The 19995-nt window shown below is 41.0% G+C and overlaps 1 protein-coding gene across 1 annotated transcript in view; it reads right to left on the bottom strand.

The window, feature by feature from the left end:
* Positions 1 to 19995, bottom strand: part of vegfc (vascular endothelial growth factor c) — a 234832-nt gene that overhangs the window by 96360 nt on the left and 118477 nt on the right. Inside the window, exon 2 of the mRNA XM_060835045.1 lies at positions 4414 to 4621. Coding sequence (XP_060691028.1) covers positions 4414 to 4621 — 208 coding nt within the window. The remainder of the gene's footprint in view (positions 1 to 4413; positions 4622 to 19995) is intronic.

The raw sequence follows: 19995 nt of genomic DNA on the forward strand, positions 1-19995 counted from the left end.
CACTGTTGGAATATTCCATGCTATTCCAGTCTCCTTCCTATCGGAAAGATGTTTTGAAACTTGAAAGGGTTCAGAAAAGATTTACAAGGATGTTGTCAGGGTTGGAGGATTTGAGCTATGGGGAGAGGCTGAACAGGCTGGGGCTGTTTTCCCTAGAGTGTTGGAGGCTGAGGGTGACCTTATAGAGGTTTACAAAATCATGAGGGGCATGGATAGGATAAATAGGCAAAGTCTTTTCCCTAGGGTGGGGGAGTCCAGAACTAGAGGACATAGTTTAGGGTGAGAGGGAAAGATAGAAAAGAGACCTAAGGGGCAACTTTTTCATGCAGAGGGTGGTACGGGTATGGAATGAGCTGCCAGAGGAAGTGGTGGGGGCTGGTACAATTGCAACATTTAAAAGACATCTGGATGAGCATACGAATAGGAAGGGTTTGGAGGGATATGGGCCAGGTACTGACAGGTGGGGCTAGATTGGGTTGGGATATCTGGACGAGTTGGACTGAAGGGCCTGTTTCGGCGCTGTACATCTTTATGACTCTATTAAGTCCACGTAGGCTGCATCATCTGCACCCTCATCTACATACCTGACCAATTCCTCAAAAGATTCTATTAAATGTATTAGGCATGCTGAGCAAACTTAGTCACTCCAAGTGGAGACTAATTCTCTTCTTCAGAATTTTACCTATCAGTTTCCTTACCACTGATGTGAGACTCACTGCGCTGTAACTCCCTGTTTACCATGACCATGCTTCTTGAAAAGTATAACCACATGATGTGGCCAGAGAGGAAGTAAACGTCTAAGTCAGAGCCCCTGTAATGTCCTCCCTCATCTCCCACAGCACCCTGGGATAAAACCTGGAGATTTGATTGCTTTTAAGCATCTGAAAACCTCCAATACATTTCCACTCTCTATGCCAATCTGCTCAACAACCTTCCTGTCACTCTCCCCAAATCCTGAACCTGCACTCCCTTCTTTCGAGTGAAGACAGAAGCGAAGTATTTATTTCACACCATGCCAATGCCCCTGCTCCACACACACAGATCATCCCCTTGATCCCAAATGAACTGCACTTATTCCCTGGTATCTTCTTCCCCTGAATATACTTATGGAATATAGAGTCATGGAGATGTACAGCATGGAAAGAGACCATTCAGTCCAATCCGTCATGCCAACCAGAAATCTCAACCCAATCTAGTCCCACCTGTCAGCACCTGGCCCATATCCCTCCAAACTCTTCCTATTCATATACCCATCCAAATGCCTCTTAAATGTTGCAACTGTACCAGCCTCCACCACTTCCTCTGGCAGCTCATTCCATGCATGTACCACCCTCTGTGTGAAAAGGTTGCCCCTTAGGTCTCTTTTCTATCTTTCCCCTCTCATCCTAAACCAATGATCTCTAGTTCTGGACTCCCCAAACCCAGGGAAAAGACTTTGTCAATTTATCTTATCCATCCCCCTCATAATTTTGTAAACCTCTATAAGGTCACCCCTCAGCCTCCGACGCTCCAGGGAGAACAGCCCCAGCCTGTTCAGCCTCTCCCTATAGCTCAGATCCTTCAACCCTGGCAACATACTTGTAAATCTTTCCTGAACCCTTTCAAGTTTCACAACATATGTTGGGCTTTTCACTAATTTTACCTGCAGTTTTTTTTCATATTCTTTCTTTGCTTTCTTAATTGCTTTTTTGAGATCGCCGTTTGCACTTTCTATACTCTACGAGGACCTCTGTTGATTTGTTCCCTTTCTACCTGCTGAAATTCTCTTTTCATTTCTATCCAGTCCTGAACATTCCTAAAAATCCAGGATTCTCTGGGCTTGCTGCTACTACGTTTCACACGAAAAGGAACATGTTGGGTCTGTACTCTACACATTTTTGAAAACCTCTCACTGTTCTGCAGTAGATTTTCCCACAGGCAGCTGTTCCCAGTTTACTTTGGCTGGATTCTGCCTCATTTTAATAAAATCTGCCTTGCCCCCATTGAAAACCCTTTACTGCAGACCATCTTTATCCGTTTCTATGGAGATGAGCTTTGAAGTAGCCTCCCTCCTAAAGCAGGTGTAAGTGAGGACTGCAGATGCTGAAGATCAGAGTCAAGGTTAGTGTGGTGCTGGAAACGCACAGCAGGTCAGGCAGCATCCGAGGAGCAGGGAAATAGGCGTTTTGGGCTAAAGCCCTTCATCAGGAATGATTCCTGATGAAGGGCTTTTGCCCGAAACGTAGGTTTTCCTGCTCCTCGGATGCTGCCTCACCTGCTGCACTTTTCCAGCATCACTCTAATCATGTCCCTCACAGAGCGTATTGGACGGCCTGAAAATTGCCACTTCCCAATTGAACAGATTGGACTCGTTCACCAGTGTGATTCTGAAACCTTCCATCGGCTCTGGAGAAAACTTAAAGTCGCACTCTGTTGTGGTCACTACATCTAAAATGCTCCCTCACTGTTACCGTGATCACCTATCCAGCTTTGTTCCCCAAAATAGTACTGAGTCATCCCTAATTTGGACCATCTATATGTTGAGATTGTGACAACAGTATAGCTTTAAGAGGTCATTTTGTCCTGTTTTTTTGTGAAGAGAGGTTTTAAGGCAATGGTAGTGAGCAGTCTGCCAGATCCACTGGAGTAAACAACTTTGGAGGCCATGGATTGTTTTAATTGGAACAACAGAAGCAGCCTGAGTAGATGTGGTCAAGTTCCCACAGAACCAGGTTTTTCCGTTTAGTTTTTTAGTTCTTTTCAGTAGCAGCAAATGTTGCTGGGATCTCAGCAAGGTTGGAAGCTGCAGAAAATCTTTCCTGGCTGCTACACTCAGAATTTTCTCTTGACTATTTTTTTGCCTCCTGGGCTACTGGAGTTGCATGTGAAACCATTTATTTTCTGAGTTTGCCTTTTGCCGAGGGTGTGTTTATGGGATGGTACTTTATTCGTGAAAGTTACTGTATCTATTTTTCTATTATGTTTTCCAATAGAGTTGTTATTCTTTTGTTGTATTTTAACTATAGTGGATGAATAAAGTGTGTTTTGCTTTAAATCTGGTAGTTTAACCAATCAACTTGCATCTGGAATGCAACATGTGTCATTAAAATAAGAAAAAGCTAGAGTCTAAACTATCTTCAGAATATTTTGATAGGGTTTGATCTGCTCCATAACAATGTAAAATTATTTTTCAATAAATCTGTTCTCTCGAAACCCTGTATACTCTGACTATCCCAATTAATGTTGTAGAAGTTAAAATTCCCTAATTTCCTCTCAATGAATTGTCTACATATGTACAATTGCTTGCTGACTCTATTGCTTGCTGACTCTTTGGCTCTACAATACACTCCCTGAAATGTTACTCCCCCTTTTTTTATTCCTGAGCACTATTCACAAAGCTTCACTTGACTATCCTTCCAATACAAAATCCCTCCTTACAGTAATAACTGACTCCTTAATTAAAAACTGAAAATGTGTTGCTGGAAAAGTGCAGCAGGTCAGGCAGCATCCAAGGAGCAGAAGAATCGACATTTCGGGAAGGGCTCATGCCCGAAACGTCGATTCTTCTGCTCCTTGGATGCTGCCTGACCTGCTGCGCTTTTCCAGCAACACATTTTCAGCTCTGATCTCCAGCATGTGCAGTCCTCACTTTCTCGTTAATTAAAAATGCAACATGACCTCTTCTTTTACACCTCCTTTGTTTTGTCTGAGACTGTGAGAGCTCCTAAAGCAATACATAAGCATGGGCACCTGGGTTTGATTCCAGCTTTGGGTGACTGTCTGTATGAAGATTGCACATTCTCCCCATGTCTGAATGGATTTTCTTTGGGTATTCTGGTTTCCTCCCACAGTCCAAAGATGTGCAACTGAGGTGGATCGACCAGGCTAAATTGGCCATAGTGTGCAGTGATGTGCAGGCTGGGTGGATTAGCCCTGGGAAATGGAGGGTTACAGGGCTAAGGTGAGGGAGGGGATGGGTCTGGGTGGGATGTCAATGGAGGGGCAGTGCGGACTTGATGGGCCAAATGGCTTGTTTCCGTGCTGTAGGGATTCTATGATCTATGATAGTCCTTCGAAAATCCCAAAGTAAAACTGCATGACCAGTGACCTAGATGCATGAAGCACGTTCAAAATGGAATAGATACTTTCAAGGGCAGTCAACATACCCTTTCAATCACACCTTATTGAACTGTATTTGTCTGCCAGTGGTGTTGTTAGATGTGTCTAAACTCTCTTTCAGAAGTTAAAAAATGTTGATAATTAGCTGAAAATTATTTTCAGTTAAAACAGTAGATGGTTGTAGATTGCACATTGAGAACATGACAAAACACAACCTAGGTTAATGATTGAAATGCAGCTTACAATGACAAATATTTCGGTCGAAAGTTTGGAATGCTGATGAAGAAAACTTTCCGCTTCAAGACAGAGACTCACTTTTTAGAATTTCAGGGTTATAATATGTTGCTGCAAATGTTACTGGTTCCTCCGTGACTGTTCCAAAGCCAGTTTCTCTGTAGTATGGTCGGCCTTTCATCAGCTGGCATTTTAACATTTTCCAGTGCTCTGGGTAAAATATCGTCATGAGTTCATCCACACTGGATACAGACCGCAACTGATGTTCCAGTTCACTGCTCATATGACCCTGACAAAGAACACAAAAGAGTGTGAGTCAAACAGCACACAGGCAGAAATACAGATGCAGAAATGCTTGAAATTAAGGCAGCAGAATGACTTGGCGCATACATTTACAAATATTTGACCGCGATAGAGGCTATCCTGTCACTAGGTAAATAGACTAATTTCTGGAAAATACATTATGCATTAGATAGCACTGACTTATTCAGAATTGAAAGATATTTACATCTTGCTGATACACTTAATAAAGTAACAAAGCCACAAAGACAAATGATATGTGCATTTCAATAGAGAACACCAGAGCTAAATAGTGTAGTCAAAATGTTACTGGATCAACCACCCTTGAAGTCTAGACAAATACTCCTGAAAATGGGAGTTCAACTCCCAGGAAGGCAACTTATGCTGTCAAATCCAGTTTATAAATGAAATTTGTATTGAAAAGAAACAGTTATTGGAGAGGTTGGAAGAAGCATGGGGAAAGTAATTAAACTATTGTGTATATGAGTTGAATCCACACAGATATAAAGACATGCAGAAGGGACCCAAACCTGCATTACAGTCAGTTCAGAGAAGGTTCACTAGACTGAGTCCAGAGATGAAGGGCAGTTTAGCTCCATGCACGCTAAGTTTATGATAGGATGAGACTCAATTGAAGATGTTAAAGGAAATTGACAAAAGGATGCGGAGTGGACGTTCCCCCTTGTGGGGCAATTCAGAATGAGAGGTCAGAGTTTATGGATTGGAAGTGGCAGATTTAAAAAGGAGATGAGGAAGAATTGCCTTTCTCAAAGGGTCTGTGGAACTCACTATTCCAGAGTGCAATGGATAAGGAGGAGATAAGCAGGTTTTTAATTCGTAATGGAGTAAATGGTTAAGGGGGAGTGGGGAAGAATGTAGAGTTGAGGTGGAGATTAGGTCTCCATGATTGTATGGAATAGCAGAGTCGGCTCGAGGGGGTGAACTGTCTACTCCTGGTTCTGATGTTTTTGCTTGATCTTACATGGGTCTGGATTAACAAAGTCGGGACAACTTCGGAAAGTTAGATTCTTGTTGTGAAGTGATGTGTTCTCCTGGGAGGTGGGCCAAGCCACAGGCAACGAGAGCAGAAGGTGTTGGCTGTGAAGGGGAGCAGTGTGGAAACCCTGTCTTGGTGGACAGACACAATATCAACATTTCATTTGACAAAAAGAACAACACATGAAACTTCCATCCACACCTTCATATTCCTCTCCCTCACACATATGTCCCATGCTTCATTCATGCCAGTCCATTCCATCTGAATTCTTCGCCCACCCATACATCACCCTTCACAGCTCCTACACCAACTCATGAAAGCCCTATATTCTCCAACCATCCCAAATGACCTTTTCCCTTATATCAACTATTCCAATGCACCTAGCATCCACCAATGACATGGCTCAGGGTCAATGTAGAGACAAAATAAAATAAGATTCTAATTGTCAATTGCAGACTTCACCATTTTAAAAAGGATGTAGTGCACAATTGCTTACAGCAACAAACACTATCATTCAATTATAGTCCCACTGATATGAGGAACTCTCCTACCAAAACTGGGTGTGTTACTGCAGTGGTTCAAGAAAACAGCTCATCAATGCCTTCTCAAGGGCAATTATAAATGATCATTAAAAGCTGCCCTAGCCAACCTCACAATTGTCCCATGAAATGCATAAGCAAAACAATAAAGGGGTGATCTGATTGTGAGGTTTAAGGTGACTAGAGAATTTGATCGGGTAGATAGAAATGATTCCATCTGGCAAAGAAATACAGAGCAATGGGGCATGACATTATAATTGGAATTTGGCTGTTTATCTGGGGAACACTCCTTCACACAAAGGGGAGTATGAACTTACAACTTTCTCCCTTAAGAAAAGCTGTAGAGGCAAGGATAATTGAATACAGATTTATAGAGTTGTGTTAGGCAAGTATCCAAATAGTGTAGATGGTTGAAGTTAAGTGTAAGTCGATAAAGTTAAATGTAACTTGATGAAGTTGTGTTGGTCGATGAGGTTAAGTGTAGTTTGATAAAGTTAAGTGTAAGTTGATGAAGTTCAGTGTAGTTTGATGAAGTTAAGTGTCGGTCAATGAAGTTAAGCATTGGTTAATGAAGTTAAGTGTCGGTCAATGAAGTTAAGTGTTGGTCAGTGAAGTCGAAAGTATCGTACTGGAAAAGCACAGCAGGTCAGGTAGCATCCGAGGCGCAGGAGAATTGATGTTTTGGGCAAAAACCCTTCATCGGGATTGGGACTGTGACCTGAGGGGATGGAGAGATAAATGGGAGGGAGCTGGGCCGGGGGTACAGTAGCAGAGAGTGTGATTGATGGAGGTGGGGGTAATGGTGATAAGTCAGAGATGAGGGTGGAGTGGATAAGTGGGAAGGAAGATGGACAGGTAGGACAGCTCATGAGGGCAGTGCCAAGTCGGAAGGTTGGAACTGGGATAAGGTGGGGAAGGGGAAATGAGGAAATTGGTGAAGTCTACATTGATGCCATCAGATTGGAGGGTCCTGATGCAGAAGATGAAGTGTTCTTCCTCCAGGCATCAGGTGGTTAGGGAGTGGCAATGGAGTAGGCTCAGGACCTGCATCTCCTTGGTGGAGTGGGAGGGGGAGTTGAATTCTTTGGCCATGGGGTGGCAGATGTCCTGGAAATGTTCTCTGAAGCGCTCTGTGAGTAGGCGTCCTGTCTCCCCAGTGTAGAGGAGACTGCATCGGGAGCAATGGATACAGTAAATGACATGTGTGGAAGTGAATGAAGTTAAGTGTAGTTTGATGAAGTTAACTGTAGGTCATGAAGTTAAGCGTAAGTCATAGAGTCATGGAGCATGGAAACATCCTTGGTCCAACTTGTACACGCTGACTAGATATCCCAACCCAAACTAGTCCCATTTGCCAGCACTTGGTTCATATTCCTCCAAACCCTTCCTATTTATATACCCATCCAGATGTCTTTTACATGTTGCAATTGTACTAGCCTCCATCACTTCCTCTGGCAGCTCATTCCATACACGCAGCACCCTCGATGAAGTTAAGTGTAGTTTGATGAAGTTAAGTGTCAGTCAATGAAGTTAAGTGTGAGTTGATGAAGTTAATTGCCAGTCCATGATGTTAAATGTAGCTTGATTAAGTTAACTGTCGGTCGATGAAATTACGTGCGAATGGCTGAAGTTAGGATCATGAAAGCATAGGAAATAGAAACAGGAGCAGGCCATTTGGCCCTTTAAGTTTATTCTACCATTCAACGGAATCATGGCTGATCTGATATTCCTCATGTTCACTTTCCTACCTTTTCCATATAGACTTTGATTCTCCTGCTGATCAAGCATCTATCGCAGTCTTAAATATACACATGGACTCTGGCCCCACAGATCTCTGTGACAAGGAGTTCTAAACACTCAGAAGACTCTGAGAGAAGGGTCAGAACAGTCTCAATCTAATTGTCTGGTAGAACAGCATTGAGGCCCCGAATGATTGACCTAAAAGTTTCTCAAAAATTCTATGTAACAATACAACACAACTTATTTCCACTAAACCTCATGCCATGTCAAGAAATAAGAAAAGAACTTTAGCCATATGGAGTGAATTGCTTTCATTTGTGGGACTGGGGGTGCAGCGGGGTGGGTGGGTGAGGGAATAGGGACCATTAAAACATATTTATGTGGCACATTGTAAAAATCAAGACATATAATTCCCAATACCACTATATTACTGTCAGCTGTACAGAGATTAAAAACTGATCCTGCCTAATTGGGTTTTGTATGGACAAACTGCACGAAGGAAACCAGGCAAAGCAATTCGTACCATTTTCCGAAACCCCACTCACTGGGGTTTACACATGCTGGATTTGACACGTCCCAGTAATTTGCTCTTCTGTTAAAGATTAGGTCACGCAGCAGTGGAAGCCAAAATTAAGCATGTGACTTTTTATCTTAGTTGATTATTAAATAATAACGCAACTGGTCTTAAAGAAATGGTCTGGAATGCGATGATATGGCTGTCAAGCTTATTTATACACATGATCGAGTGTTTCATCTGTTTTAATTAACTGACATTGTTTTCTCTTTATCAGATAAGCAAACCTACTTTGGATAAAGGATTTATAAGTTCCAGCTGTTGGAAACTGGGGTGTGGAGCTGAAAGATTTGTTAACGGTCTGCATTGTCTTTAATGGCCACTGCATGTAAATTGGAGAACATGGTGGTTTACTGGTAGTACTGAAAATGTGTTGCTGGTTAAAGCACAGCAGGTCAGGCAGCATCCTAGGAACAGGAAATTCGACGTTTCGGGCCAGAGCCCTTCATCAGGGCTCTGGCCCGAAATGTCGAATTTCCTGTTCCTTGGATGCTGCCTGACCTGCTGTGCTTTAACCAGCAACACATTTTCAGCTCTGATCTCCAGCATCTGCAGACCTCACTTTTTACTCGGTTTACTGGTAGTGGTCAATAAATGAAAACAAATATGATGGCTGATTTGGTGATGGAAAAGAAATGTTCAGTTGCATATGAGAGCACTTCGGGTTACAGGGATAGGGTTGTGGGGAGGGGGTTTGAGTGGGACGCTCTTCAGCGCTTCATGAACTGAATAGACTCTCTGCTTGTGTGAAAGAGGCTATGATTCTATGAAAGGAAAGCGCAGTTAATCACCTGCATTTCCCTTAACAGGTTTTATGTGTAAAATAATCAATTGGAAAATGCAAGTATACTGGTGGTGGTTAATGGATGCAAATTGTTTTGGTGGTGGGGACAGCTATTTGGTTATGTGTGACAACCCTTCTATATACGAAGGAAAAACAAAAAGAAAAGAAAAAGCTGAGTTAATTTGGTGTCACTGCAATGCCCCTGACGGAGTTTTGTGTAAATGGATAAGTAATTGGAAACACGGGTGCTTAGGTGGTGGTAGATAAAGATGAAAAGTAACATGGTGATGGGAATAATGCTCCATGTATATACAAAAAAAGCTAAGTTAAACAGCAATCCAAACAATCTCTACGAATTTGAACTGAAAAATTCCATAGTCACTTGAGTTATTTTTTCAATCAATTCCAAGATTGTCATTGATTGTTCTACAACCTAATATTTAATTTCATAGCTGGATGAAGTGATATTTATTCTTAATCTACATTTGAGATCATCAAGCGATCGTTTTTTGCCAAGTGCTCAAATGCCAAGATGGAAGATTTTGACTGAAGATTTGGCTCTCCTTCCTAAGGCCACAACAAATTTTCAGACCTTGCTGTTCCAATTTCCTTCAAACCACTAATTGAGATTTAAACTTTAACTCTTTCATTTGTGTAATCCTATTTATAGATTTGAACAAAAATGGCCACACAGTCGTGTCGAGTTAAGGGCCTGTGTAGTGCGACTCCTTTTTAATCACAACCAGGAGCAGCTGGCAACTGTGAGTGAATTTAAAAAGAATTGAGTGAAGCTGTCAAAACATATGTTGACATATCCATTTGAGAATTGCATTTAGATAATAAACAAAAGCTCACTTGCAATTCACTGCATCCTAACAGTGGCAGGTTAGCTTAAGCTTAATCTACATCGGAGATCAAATGAAGGGATTCAAATGTTTCCAGTGGACAGTATCTTAGTACGACTTAAATTTCAAAATAAATTCAAGTTGTTTATTCCTGAATACCAAAGTCACTTATGCCGCTTGTAAATCACAGCATTTAAGTACAATTTCGACTTGACCTAAAAAGAAATCATGTGCTGTGGATCCCAACTCTTTAAAGAAGATCTATTATATATATGGAAGGGATTATTGAGTATCTCCTACCCAGTAATTAGCCAATCAAACCCTGGTTCTTTCTGGCTCACCACTGGTTAATTGATAGATTGATCAGATGGTTTTGGATCCACAATGGAATGGCTACGGTAAGAAATGCCAACAAACAGAAAGTCTTCTCAGAGCATTAACAAAATTGGTTCTCACTCCTCTTCCAATAGAATAACAAAAATACTCCCCACAGTGGCTGAACATTATAAACTGAATGCCTTCTCAATGTTGGTATGATGGTAAGAACTACAATTTACAAGCTCTCAATCACTGTCAAATCTCTGATGCACAGACTCCTGTGGGTTGTAGTATATTTAATTAACTAAGGTTTACTGAAACCACAATTACATGAGGGCTTCATTCTCAACAGCCAGATTCTAATTAACAGTTACTGCACCACGATTCCTGGTATGTCCAGGAACACGCACCAGTAATCTCGTCTGCTTGGCTTCTATTTACCAGCAAGATATAGCCATTTGATCTGTGTTGGGATTATTTTATGCACAAAAAAAAGAGTGTGCCCAACACACAGTGGGGAACATTGCTTTATTCCAGCTAAGGAAAGCAGTTTAACATGTTATGTTCAGCAAATTAAAAAATCACGTTTGAATCACTTTTGAGAAACATGTTTCTCTCAAGAGTGATCTAATTTCAAAAAAGTGCCATCCTGGGTGATAATCACATATCTGAACCAAAAGTCCCAGTATTTCAGTGTGAAATGAGTTGACTTTCTTGTAGAAATAACTGGAACTTTACAATTAGGGATGCATTAACGTTAGTACATGCATCCCTTTGAGCGTGCTCCAACATTCAAATGGCTAGATCATGGCTCAGCTGTTTTTCAACTCCATATGCTTTAGCTAGATATTTATCTCCACATGCCCTGCTAAGATCAATAGACTTATGCTAGTCCATCTTAGAATCATCCCTATAAGTGTGGAAGCAGACCATTAGACCCCTCAAGTCCACATTGACCCTCCAAAGAGCATCACTCAGGAGGCTCAGTGATGAGCACTGTTGTCTAACAGCAGCAGGGACCTGGGCTCCGTCCCAACCTCAGGCGTCTGTCTCTGTGCAGTTATTTTTCCCATGTCTGTGTGACTTTGCTCAGGTTTCCTCCCACAGTCCAAGGATATGCAGGGCTAGGTGGGTTAATGTAGAGTTACAGATATAAGGTACCAGGTTGGATCTAGGTGGAATGCTCATCAGAGAGTTGGACTCAATGGGCTGAATGGCTTGTTCCAATTTTGTAGGTAACCTAACATGGACTAACACAAATCTCAGTATTTCCAGGCCTGTTTGCTTTGTTTAATCATTGATTGATGTCAGGTAGGAGAGGGGCTAGCCTATAATGAACTTCAAAAACAAAAAAAACCTCTTGTTGGCTAGTTGTTGCCTTCACTGCCGACATGCACATAAGAAGAATGGCCATGTCAATTTTTGAGGGAACTGAGACTGTAGGTTGCCATAGACTCTTCAAGGTAGAGATTGATAAATTCTTGATGTCACAAGGAATTAAGGGCTACGGGGAGAATGCTGATAAGTGGAGTTGAAATGCCCATCAGCCATGATCGAATGGCGGAGTGGACCTGATGGGCCGAATGGCCTTACTTCCAATCCTATGTCTTATGGTCTTATGGACTCAGGAACTGCCTTCTCATTGGAGAGAGACATCTGGGGAGCACCAGCCTTGGGTCAGTGCTGAAGCTGAGAAGGCAGGGTCCTCATGGTAACCACACCCAATGCATTATTCAACCCAAGTCATTGAAATTATTAATCTGCTGTCCAGCCAACTAAGCTAACTGACTGCCTCCCAATGTGGAGCTGTATGCCAGCCCTCAAAAGAAGAAGTGGGAAAATTGGAATTGATGCACTGAGGAACTGGGAAAGGACAGAGTTTCTTTTACAGTTACCAGCTCTTTAATTGCCTTTATTTCACTGCAGTTCTCTGGAAGGTTTGCAAATCCCTAACATCCACTGTCATGGTCTGAAGGGGAGCAGAGTTGTCACGAAAAGCTCCCAGCAGTGACAGATGGAAAGCTGGCTGTTGGATTGATCTGCCTCACTCAAGAACCCAGTGCATTCATGATTTGGTCTCAGATTAGTGGCATCATGTCGATATTACTCAATTGATACCAAGCCATGAAAACATGAGGGAACTAATGTTGATGAAGGTTGGCAACAAAATACAGAAATATGTAGATCCATTTGCAGACGTGAAAAAAAGTGAAATATTCAAAGTGATGAAGGGGCTAAGTTTGATAGTAGGAAGAAAGACATAGCTCTTGGAAGTTAAGTAACTAAATGGGGAAATGAGCAATGAATTTTTGAATACAGAAATATAAATCATTAAAATTAGCTATTCATAAAACTGGCACTAATAACACTGATAGACATAAATTGTGCAAATAAAGGACTGAAGATTATCTCTACAGCAACAGAATACAAAAGCAGAATGGTCATGTTTATCAGGAATCTTGATTCAAGTGAGTTTGGAATACTGTGTGCAGTTCTAGTCTCTATTTCACCAAAAATGGTTATAGAAACTCTGGAGATGGTGAAGAAAATGTTTACAGGAATATTACCAGAACTGAGGAGATTCAACTTATTGGTAGCACTGGAAAAGACAACCAATTGGAGTCCAGTGCAAGACAACATAAATATAAGAAAATCGCATACAGAATGAACCAAAGAATTTTGGAAGAATTTTTTTTTACACAGTGAATGGTGAGAATTTGTTGCCACATGGAATTGGAGAAGCAATGAGGAATTGAAGCGTTTAAGGACAGACTTGATGCTTACATGGTAGACAAAGGAATCAAGAGAAGAGTTCATTACAGCAGAAGTGGCACAATTAGAAAGTATAAAATGTTATTATCAGTTCACATACTGCAACTATTCAATAACTATATAAATATATAAAACAAAGAACAATACAGTATCAGAACAGGCCCTTTGGCCCTCCAAGCCTGCATTGACACATTTTTCCCTTCCAGACTAAAACTATCTTGTCTTACAGGATCTGTATCCCTCTATTCCCTTCCTATTCATGTATTTGTCCAGGTGCTTCATGAATGCTGCTGTTGTGTCTACTTCCACCACCTCCTCTGGCAGCGCATTCCAGGCACGCGTCATCCTTTGTGTGAAAAATGTGCCTCACACATCTCTTTTCAGCTTTCCTCCCGCACCTTAAACCTGTATCCCCTATTAATTGACCCCTCCGCTCTGCGAAAAAGCCTCACACTCTCCACACTATCTATGCCATTCACAATCATATAAACATCTATCAGGTCATCCCTCAACCTCTTGCATTCCAGTGAAAACAAACACAGTCTATACAATCTTTCTTCATAGCTAAAACCCTCCATACCAGGCAATATCCTGATAAACCCTTTCTTTACCCTCTCCAAAGTATCCACAACCTTCTGGCAGTATGGTAACCAGAACTAAATGCAAAATTCAAAGTGTGGCCTAACCAAGGTTCTTATTCAGCATAACTTGTCTATACAATATATACGTATATGTAGATACAAACACACACATTCTTTCTGCATATTAAGTCATGACTTTTTGAAAATTTCTGTTTTTCTCCAATTCTTTTTTAAATTGAATATCTTGGATCATGTATGGTTTTCATTTCTATGTTCAGGAATGTGCTATCACTCACTCAGTTAGCTTGGTAATTACCTCATGCAGCAAGTTGATCTGATCTGTGGAGGTATATGTAGGGATTATGGCTTTCAGTGTTTGTCCCAATGTTCCTCAGCTGTGACTCCAAGTATGAAGCATTGCTGTAGTTGTTGCTGGACAAGTAATCCAGAGACCAAGACAAGACTTCCTCATGACCATGAATCAATTGAAGTACAAACCCATCTGGGTCACTAATGTTCTTTTTGGGAACGTTATCTGCTGACCTTATCTAGTCTGTCTTACATGCAACCCTGACCCCAAAGCAATGTGGTGGACTCTCAATTGTCCTCTGCAATGGCCTAGCAAACCACTCAGTTGTATTCAACCACTAACTAATATCAAAAAAGGAATGAACTAGATGGATCACTCAATGTCGACCTCAGCACTTGAAATGACAGTGGCAAACAGAAACCCTGTTGATCGTGCAAAGTTCTCTTAACTAACATCTGGGGGCTAGTGACAAAATTGGGAGAGCTGTCTCATAGTTTTACATTTTTACTGGTAGAATCACATCTTACACACAATGTCCCACCACCGTTCCTGGGCAAATCCTGTCTAACCAACATGCAGCAAAAGTGGTGATGTAATGCATGGCATGGTGGCACAGTGGTTAGCACTGCTGCCTCACAGCGCTAGAGACTCAGGTTCAATTCCCACCTCGGGCAACTGTCTGCGTGGAGTTTGCACATTCTCCCCGTGTTTGCGTGGGTTTCTTCCGGGTGCTCTGGTTTCCTCCCACAGTCACAAAGATGTGCAGGTTAGGTGAATTGGCCATGCTAATTTGCCCATAGTGTTAGGCGAAGGAGTAAATGTAGGGGAATGGGTCTAGGTGGGTTGCTCTTCGGAGGGTCGGTGTGGACTTGTTTCCACACTGTAAGTAAGTAAGTAATGGTATTTAGTTGGGAGGAGACCTCAATATTGACACTGGGCCCCATAAAATCTTAAGGCCTCAGATTAAACACGAACAAAGTTATATCCTGTTGACTCCTAAGTTCCGTCCTCCCTCATTGATGAATAAATACTCCTCCATGTTGGACACCATCTGCAAGGCAGGTCACCTTCATTTCTTAGTTGGGAAACTAGCTACTTTTCATGCTTGCTGGGACGACAGTTAATGAATGAGATGGTGAGGTTAGGCCCTTAGATGGCTGCCAGTTGACCACTTAAGATGGTGATGGGGCAAGAAGGTCATCCATGAACTGTCCCGCTCAGAACTTAATTAGTGAGGGGGCACGAAAAGGAGTGAGTATCTCACTAGGGTCAACATGCCCAATTATTTTCCTTCTCGCTACCTCTGATGCCATCTCCAGAGAGGAGAGAATTACACCCTATTTATTCAGGTTTGCTCTGTGAGCATATCCACCAATATTCAAGGCTGCATTTTCACATATGCAATGAGTCTGTAATATCCCTTGGGAGTCCAAGAAAGATGTTCTGCTTTGTTTTCATATGAACTGAGCCAGCAATGATGATTATGATGGGGAATGCATGAGAGGAAATGCACCATTTGCTGCGCTCACCTCCTGACCGCTTGAAGTCTGTCCACCATCTGCAAGGCATAAGTCAGGAGTGTGAGGAAATACTTTCTAATTTGTCTTGATAACTGCATTTTCAAGAAACTCAACACCAGGGCAAAGCAATCCAGTTAATTTGACACCCCATCCATCACCTTAAACATTCATTCCCTCTGCAGCCAAATATACAGCAACGAGTGTTATTGGGAAGATGCATTGAAGCAACTCATAAAGCCTTCTCTGACGGGTTTTGTCGTCTCTTACCTAGACGGACAGAAGCAGGAGATGCTTGGAAACAGGACCAGGATTAGAGAGTATATCAGGTCTCACTAAGTGTGACTGGGGCTCTAAAGGGCCTGATGTGCTAAGTGTTTTTTTGGATAATATGAATTTGTCAAAACCAAATTCTTGAACATGAGACAACTCTCCAGAAATGTCTACCTATGGCATAATGCTAATTCTGCATTAATACTCAGCCTGCTTTTACAATGGTCAAAATGAGAAATCACTGGTTGAGCTGAAATAGTAATGACAATGGAATAATGCAAAACTTTGAAAGTGCACAAATTGATCTAACAACTTGATGCAAATAAAAGACAATTTGCGAACTTTAATTTTCTACCCAATTCTTCCAAATCCACCAATGGCATCCAATCTGTAATCTTCTTGTGACTTTCACAAGTTGAACTTGCACATTAATTGACCATTAAACTCATAGGAAGTTAAGATAAAGCCAAGATATGCAGATTCAGGAAATCTGAAACAAAAGCAGAAATTGCTGGGGAAGCTAGTTCTGAAGAGGAATTGCTGGATTTGAAACATTAACATTAGGGTCCTCTCTCCACAGATGCTGCCAGACTTGCTGTGTTTCTCAAGCATCTCCAGTTTTTTGTTTCATAGGAAACTGAACTTTCTAGATGCATTTTTATTGCAGTGTTAACATTTCTGCCAATTACTCTCTCTTGCCAGAAATAATGAAGTGTCTCTTCTTCCAGTTTGTAAATTGTTGGCTGGGATTTGGGTTTAATTTTGTTCCTTATTCTTCCTTTCTATTTTTCTCGTTTTCAATCCAATTTTTCTTTCTCTCACGTTATCTCTTTCTGTACGTTGTATGACATTGAACTTATCCACTGTAATTCTTTTGCCTACTTAACCCTTACTCTGTTTAACTTGATAATTCTTAAAACTCATCAATTACAAAGTTTGTCCCCTTGGTCACCAAGGTCCCAGATGTGACACTGTCTTCCCCACAATATTGTCAATAACCTAGTTGTTAAAATCCAGATGTTTGCAAGTCTGGGCCACCAGTTACAGCAAGGATTTTGTGCTGAGAATGGCCAAAGTAGACACATTTTGTTCCCAAATCTTGCAAAAAAGAGTCTTGCAAAGTAGAACAAATCGAATGATTTCAAGGTGTGGCCCATTTAGAGGCGTGTAAAATGAGGCTTTATAAAATCAGGAGTCAACTGAATTGTCAGGAAAAAGATTTTAATTCTGATGGGAGCTGTTCAACTAAAAGCATTTTGACAGCAAGTACTCAAAGAATCCAACCAGATTATAGGCTTCAGTCATCAAAAAAAGTCTGATCTAAACCAAATGTGTAGCTGATTTATTGGGAGATATTTTAAAATGAATGAATGTTTTGTGTGGAGAAGGGTAAAGGAAGCAACCATCAAATTATCCCAAGTACAATTTAGAGATTTTATTTACACATTTAATTCAAATCCTTGAAAAATGTTGGCCTAACACTGTGCTCCTTATCATCTCACAGGCATTACTTCTAATTACTACTTGCAGGACTTGAACCACTGCCTAACTCTATTTTTAGTATTTTCTGCAGCACGTGTGGCCTCCAGATTTGGTGGTTGATGGCATCCAAGGGTAGCGAGCTGAAGAACTTTCTTCTCTGCTGGATTTAATTACACAGAGTTCAACAGCCTCATCATGTACATGTTATTCAGTTTCTGCTGATGGAAAAGTGAGCTTCCTCGATGAACCTTACAGAATAGGTAAATCTCAATCAATGGTGAGGCAGCTAATTTGGTGCCAGTATTATCGTCACCACTCCAGGACTGGAGAAGTGGTAAACCAGCTATGATTGCAGATGCTGACTGCTTTCCATCTTGCTTGCACTGAGACATTGAGTAAGGATTGGCAGTGAGCTCAGTTATAATGGGTTTGATTAGGTTAGATTAGATTAGATTATTTACAGTGTGGAAACAGGCCCTTTGGCCCAACAAGTCCACACCGACTCGCCGAAGCGAAACCCACCCATACCCCTACATTTGCCCCTTACCTAACACTACGGGCAATTTAGCATGGCCAATTCACCTGACCTGCACATCTTTGGACTGTGGGAGGAAACCGGAGCACCCGGACTGAGGTTGACCAGATGGATCTTGTTGACTATGAATTCCCTGATTGAGCCTGTTAATGTGAGCCCATCAGGGAGCCCTGGCTGACAGATATAAAAGGAGTCTCAGGAATTCTCCTCACTCAAAGGACTGGCTCTGAGTTGGCTGATCAGAGTCAATGTTCTGTGCACGTGTAAATAAAGGGTGACTTAGTGATGGGACACCGGCATCTGCAGAGTTATTCCAGGATAAATGCAATGTTGACATTTACAGAAATAATAAATAGTCACCTGAAGGTGGCTATAAGATCATCACAAATAAAGAAATGTCTTATAAGACATGACAGAAGAAATATAAATTACATAAAAAGAAAACATTTTTGTTTTATCATGACATGGATAACTTTGGCCATGATAACCTACGTTATAACAGTGACCACACTTCCAAAGCAATTTATCAACCATAACGCAGGACATGAATGATACCATATCAGTTTGTATGCTTCTTTTTAACAATGATTATAATAGTTTCAAACCCAAACTATTCCCAGTCTTCTTCTGAACTATATCAAATTCTAGCCTCAAAAAGCAGAAATTGTTCTATATTGCATCAATGCATCATCCCTTAGTCAGAAAGATAAAATACCTTTCACTTAATTAGCACTGCTATGGGTTTTATTTCCAACAGTGTATTTGACCTGATGTGGCGATGTTAATGTTATTATGTATAACAAAGAAGCAAGGCATGAATTGATGCAGTATTGGAAGATCCCCCAGTAGATTATTATAGCTCATAATACATGCAATTATGAGATTCGCAGATACAGCAGTGTCTGGGCTAATGTTACTAAATTATAAAGAACTTCAAGTGATCCAAGTTAAGATACTATTTGCAATCATTATTACCTTCAAATCATATGCTCTGACACAGGGATGGTATGTCAATCATGTTTTCACAAAAGTATAGTGTGACACAGAATGTCTCTTGAAAGTAGATGTCAGGCATAACACAATATCCCAAAATGTTTTGCAACCAATGAAGCATCTTTGAAATGTAGTCACCAGTTGTAATATAGGAAACAAGGCATCCAAAATAGCCAAAACCTCCTTATTTTTATACTCCCTTTGAAATAACAGCCAATATTCAAGCTGTTTTCCATATTACCCATTGAACTTGAATGTTAGCTTTTTGTAATTCATGGATGAAGACTCTAAATCCCTCTGTTCTGGAGCTTTCTGTAGGTTTTCTCCATATAAATAATATTAAGCTCCTCTTTCTTTCTGCCAAAGTGCATAACTCATGTCTCCTCATTTATATTCAACCTGTCAAGTTTTTTTTTTCCCATTCACTTAATTCATCTATGCCTCTGCAGACTCTTGTTGTCATCTTTACCACTGCCTTCACCTACTTTTGTGTTATCCAAGATTTTGGTTGTAATACCCTTTCTTCATTCAAGTATTGTTATATCTTGTGGATGTGGGTGACACTGAAAAGAAAAGGCAATGACTCAGTTGGAGACCCATTATAAACTGCCTAAACTTTCTATCTTTACTATCTATCTGCACTCGATGGTAAACATGCTGTGTACTTACAGCATTTTCTGTTTCAATACATTATTCCAAATTTCTTGATCTCCCATTTTTTCAAATCAACTTGACTTCCACAAATAGTCTCTTATTTGAACTATCCATGCTCGTGGACTGAGAGATATAGATAAATTATTCAATTCTGGGAAAGCTTAAACTTACTCTCATTCATTTTATAATGGGAAAAAAACACAGTAGCTGAAACTATGGCTGATTCGCATTCTGCAGTCCAGACAATTTGAGGGCATGTCTCATGGGGCAAAGGGTATGCCTATTGTTGGTCAGGGACCTCCTTATATACAATATAACCCCAGCCAGCTTCTGGCTTATGGCTGCAGTTCTTACTTCTGTCTTTCTATCGATTGTCTCTTATACAACTGGAACCATACTTGAAATGATGAGCCCTTCCAAATGCTCCTTCAGGTCTCGGGTAGGAGCTT

This window comes from Hemiscyllium ocellatum, chromosome 2, assembly GCF_020745735.1.
Source record: "Hemiscyllium ocellatum isolate sHemOce1 chromosome 2, sHemOce1.pat.X.cur, whole genome shotgun sequence".
NCBI lineage: Eukaryota > Metazoa > Chordata > Chondrichthyes > Orectolobiformes > Hemiscylliidae > Hemiscyllium > Hemiscyllium ocellatum.